The sequence below is a fragment of the Cygnus olor genome, chromosome 1 (genome assembly GCF_009769625.2).
Source record: "Cygnus olor isolate bCygOlo1 chromosome 1, bCygOlo1.pri.v2, whole genome shotgun sequence".
NCBI classification, from domain to species: domain Eukaryota; kingdom Metazoa; phylum Chordata; class Aves; order Anseriformes; family Anatidae; genus Cygnus; species Cygnus olor.
In genome coordinates this window covers 1,058,488-1,063,288 of record NC_049169.1, presented here as the reverse complement: position 1 = coordinate 1,063,288, position 4,801 = coordinate 1,058,488, and the positions used below count along the sequence as shown (strand labels likewise).

Sequence of the window (4,801 nt, the reverse complement as noted above, 5' to 3'; positions counted from 1 at the left end):
CCCCCCCCCCCCCCCCCCACCCCCCCCCCCCCCCCCCCAACCTCCGCCGCCCCCCGAACGAGCCCCGCGGGGAGCGCCCGGCCCCGGCTGCGCCGCTTTGCGCCGCGCTGCGCCCCTGCGCGCTGCGCCCCTCCGCGGCCCTGCGCTGCTGTGCGCGCGGCTGCGCGCTGCGGGGCTCGGCTCCGCTCCCGGCCGCCGCCTGCCGCCTCCGGCCGCGACCGCCCGGTGCTGCCGCCCCGCCGCCCGGTCACCTCCGCTCCGCCGCTCCGCCGCCGGCTCCTTCTCCATCTTCCAGCTCGCCGCTTACCCCTCCGTCCGCCTTTTTTTTTTTTTTTTTTCCCCCCCCCCCTTCGTTTTTTCCTTCGTTTCCCCGTCTTCGTTTCCCATTTCTCCATTTTCCGTCTTCATTTCTCCAGTTTCCATTTCCTTTTTTTTCCATTTTCCATTTCTTCCACTTCCTTTCTTCCGTTTTCCATTTTTTCCGTTATTTCCCATTTTTTCCATTTTCCGTTTTTTCCGTTCCCCGTTTTTCCATCTTTTCCATCTCCCATTTTTTCCCTTCCCCATTTCCCCCTCTCCCATTTCCCCCTCTCCCTTTCTCTCCTTTCCTCCATTCCCCGTTTCCATTCCCCTTTTTTTCCCCCATTTTCCAATTTTCTATTTTTAAATTTCCTCTCTACGTCCCTCCCCCCCCCAGCCCCTTACCTTTTTTTTTTTTTTTTAATTTTTTTTCCCCCCTCTCTCTGCCCGGCCGGGGGGGGGGGGGCTCCTGGGGGGGGGCCGCCATGCGGCGGCGGGCAGGCGGCGGGCGGCGGAGCGCGGCGCGGGCGGCGGGGCTGGCGGCGGTGGCGGTGGTGGTGGGGGGCTGCCGGGCCCCCGCCTAAGCCGGGCCCCCGCCTCCCCGCGCCCCGCGCCGCAGCCGCCAGGAGCCATTTTGTGGGTTCCCCCCCCCCTTTTTCTTTTTTTTTTTTTTTTTTTTCCTGGTGCCGGCCCCCCCCCCCCCCCGTCTCCCCGCCGCCCCCCCCCCCCGCCTTGCTCGGCACCGAGCGGCCCGGAGCAGCCCCTGCCCCCAGGTAGGTACGGCCGGGGAGCGGGGCTCGGCTGAGGGGGGGCTGCTCCTTCCTCCCCCCCCACCCCGGCACCTTTTTTCTTTTTCCCCTTTTCTTTTTTCTCCCCCCACCCCTTTCCCCTCTTCCCCCTGCATTCTTCCTATTCCATCCTTCCTCGATTCGAATCCCCCCCCTCCCTGCCCCCCCCACGGCCCCCGGCCCCTCCGGCGAGCCGTCAAGCGCCGCGTCCGAGCCGGGAGCGTCCTTCTCGGCGCCGGGCGCGGAGGGGGGGGGGCCCCGAGCCAGTTCTCCTTTCCGCGCCGCCATCCCGGACGATGGTGAATGATGAACGTGCCACACCATGAAGCTCTTGCGGCAGGTACCTGGGCACCACACCTGGAGCGCGTCCCTGTTCGCCTGCCTGACCGTCCACGCCTGGACGCTCTGCGCCGCCGCCGCCGCCTCGCCCGCCGCCCCGAGCTGCCCCGCCGCCTGCTCCTGCAGTAACCAGCTGGGCAAGGTGGTCTGCACGCGCCGCGGGCTGGCCCAGGTGCCCCCGGGCATCCCCTCCAACACCCGGTACCTCAACCTGATGGAGAACAACATCCAGCTGATCCAGGCGGACACCTTCCGCCACCTGCACCACCTGGAGGTCCTGCAGCTGGGCAGGAACGCCATCCGGCAGATCGAGGTGGGCGCCTTCAACGGGCTGGCCAGCCTCAACACCCTGGAGCTCTTCGACAACTGGCTGACCGTCATCCCCAGCGGGGCCTTCGAGTACCTCTCCAAGCTGCGGGAGCTGTGGCTGAGGAACAACCCCATCGAGAGCATCCCCTCGTACGCCTTCAACCGGGTGCCCTCCCTCATGCGCCTGGACCTGGGCGAGCTGAAGAAGCTGGAGTACATCTCCGAGGGGGCTTTCGAGGGCCTGTACAACCTCAAGTACCTCAACCTGGGGATGTGCAACATCAAGGACATGCCCAACCTCACGCCCCTGGTGGGGCTGGAGGAGCTGGAGATGTCGGGGAACAACTTCCCCGAGATCAAGCCGGGCTCCTTCCACGGGCTCAAGTCGCTCAAAAAGCTCTGGATTATGAACTCGCAGATCAGCCTGATCGAGCGCAATGCCTTCGATGACCTCACGGCGCTGGTGGAGCTCAACCTGGCGCACAACAACCTCTCCTCCCTGCCCCACGACCTCTTCGCCCCGCTGCGCTACCTGGTGGAGCTGCACCTGCACCACAACCCCTGGGACTGCGACTGCGACATCCTCTGGCTGTCCTGGTGGCTGCGCGAGTACATCCCCACCAACTCTACCTGCTGCGGGCGCTGCCACGCGCCCCTGCACATGCGGGGCAGGTTCCTGGTGGAGGTGGACCAGACCTCCTTCCAGTGCTCGGCGCCCTTCATCATGGACGCCCCGATGGACCTCAACATCTCCGAGGGGCGGGTGGCCGAGCTCAAGTGCCGGACTCCTTCCATGTCCTCCGTTCGGTGGTTGCTGCCGAACGGGACGGTGCTGAGCCACGCGTCCAGCCACCCGCGCATCTCCGTCCTCAACGACGGCACCCTCAACTTCTCCCACGTGCTGCTGACGGACACCGGCCTCTACACGTGCATGGTGACCAACGTGGCGGGGAACTCCAACGCCTCGGCCTACCTCAATGTGAGCACGGCCGAGCTCAACACCTCCAACTACAGCTTCTTCACCACCGTCACGGTGGAGACCACGGAGATCTCCCCCGAGGACGTCTCCCCCAAGTTCACCAAGCCCGTGCCCACCACCTCCACGGGCTACCAGCCGGCCTACACCACCACCACCACCGTCCTGGTGCAGACCACGCGGACGCCCAAGCAGGTGGCCGTGCCCACCGCCGACGCTGGCGACAAGATGCAGACCAGCCTGGACGAGGTGATGAAGACCACCAAGATCATCATCGGCTGCTTCGTGGCGGTGACGCTCCTGGCCGCGGCCATGCTCATCGTCTTCTACAAGCTCCGCAAGCGGCACCAGCAGCGCAGCACCGTGACGGCCGCCCGGACGGTGGAGATCATCCAGGTGGACGAGGACATCCCGGCGGCGGCGGCGGCGCCCGCCGGCGTCTCAGGTGAGGGGGCGGTCGTGCTGCCCGCCGTTCATGACCACATTAACTACAACACCTACAAAGCCGCGCACGGGGCCCACTGGACAGAGAACAGCCTGGGGAACTCGCTGCACCCCCCCGTAACCACCCTCTCTGAACCCTATATCATTCAGACCCACACCAAGGAGAAAGTGCAGGAAACTCAGATATGACTTCTATTTTTTTTCTTCTTCTTTTTTTTTTTACATTTTTTTTTTCCCAGAAATTACAAATGCAATAGAATGCACAAAAACAGAACAAAAAAAAAAAAAAAGAGACAGTAACTTTTGTACAGAGCGGGGGAGAGACTTTTTTTCTTGTACATGCTTATATATTAAATCTATGGGCTGATAAGAGGAGCAGATTATATTAAAATTTAAAAAAAAAAAAACAAAAACGAAAACGAAAACACACAAAGAAACTATTTTCTAACTCGTAAGTTCTATTTAAGAGAGGCGAGAGGACATCCGCGCCTGCCCAGGCGCGAGGAGGAGGAGGGCGGGCGACGCCGCGGGCAGGATGCGGCCGGACCCCGCGGCACCGTGGCCACCGGGGCCGGGCGAGCGGCCGGCGGAGCCGTGCCAAAACCTTCCACATGCAATAAGAAAAAAAATAGGATTTTTTTTTTCTTTTTTTCTTTTTTTTTTTTTTTTGGGGGGGGGTGGGTGGGTGTAGATTGTGGCGGGGAGGGAATATCTGCAATGTATTAATGCAAAAAAACAAAAAAGGGGGGGGGAAGCGGGGGCCAGCATCGGGGGGGGGGGCACAGAGCGGGTGCCCCCCCCCCCCGCACCCCCTCCCACTGCAGCACCCCTGCAGCGTGGCGGCCCCGGCGCAGGGCTACGGCTCCCCCGGGAGCCCCGACCCTTGATTGTAGGCCCCCGCCCGCTGCGGCTCGCGGTCCCGGGGTGCGTCTCCTTTCCTTTTTTTTTTTTTTTTTTGGGGGGGGGGTGTTTGCTTTTTCCCCACCCCCTTCCCCGGGCTGAGCCCCAGGTGTGTTTTCGGGGGGGGAGAGGGGGGGAGGATGGGACCCCCCCACCCCAGCCCACCCCGAGGGATGCTCGCAGAAAGGGGGACAAGGGGGAGGACCAAGGGCTCGTGGGACCCTGCCCCACACCGGGGGGGTGCCGAGGGGGGGCACAAAGCCCCGGCACTCTGAGGGCGCAGCTGGGGGGGGGGCAGTGCATGGGGTCCCAGGGTTGGGGCTGCCCCCCCCCCCTTGGGGGGTGCACGGCAGGAGGGGGTGGTGCCCCATCCCTCCCCCCCGACCCCCCCCCCGGCGTGGCTTTAATTTAGCTTTAAGGACTGAGCGGTGGGATTTCGGCGACACCCGAAATCGGGGGTGGGGGGTGGGGGGGGGTGGGGAGGGGGCAGGCGAACCCCGAAGTTATATATATCGCTATATCGCTATATAGACTCCCAACGACCTGACTGTACTCTGAGCGAGAAAGCAACGACAGCAGCAGCAACAGCAGAAAAAAAAAAAAAAAACAAGTGTATTTTTGTATTTTAATAAATATTGTTAAAAATTTTGAACGCGCTGTCCCTCACGGGTTAACTGGCCCGGCCGCCCCGCGTGTCCCCCCCCCCCCTCTCCCCGCGCCGAGCAGAGCCTGAAAGGGTTTCTGT

The 4,801-nt window shown here is 62.9% G+C and overlaps 1 protein-coding gene across 1 annotated transcript; it reads left to right on the top strand.

Moving 5' to 3' along the window:
• The first annotated feature begins 1,163 nt into the window (after positions 1 to 1,163).
• Positions 1,164 to 3,796, top strand: LRRC4 (leucine rich repeat containing 4). Its single transcript, XM_040545198.1, has one exon. The coding sequence runs from the start codon at positions 1,411 to 1,413 to the stop codon at positions 3,343 to 3,345; it is 1,935 nt and encodes a 644-aa protein (XP_040401132.1). The 5' UTR covers positions 1,164 to 1,410; the 3' UTR covers positions 3,346 to 3,796.
• The last annotated feature ends 1,005 nt before the right edge of the window (positions 3,797 to 4,801 follow it).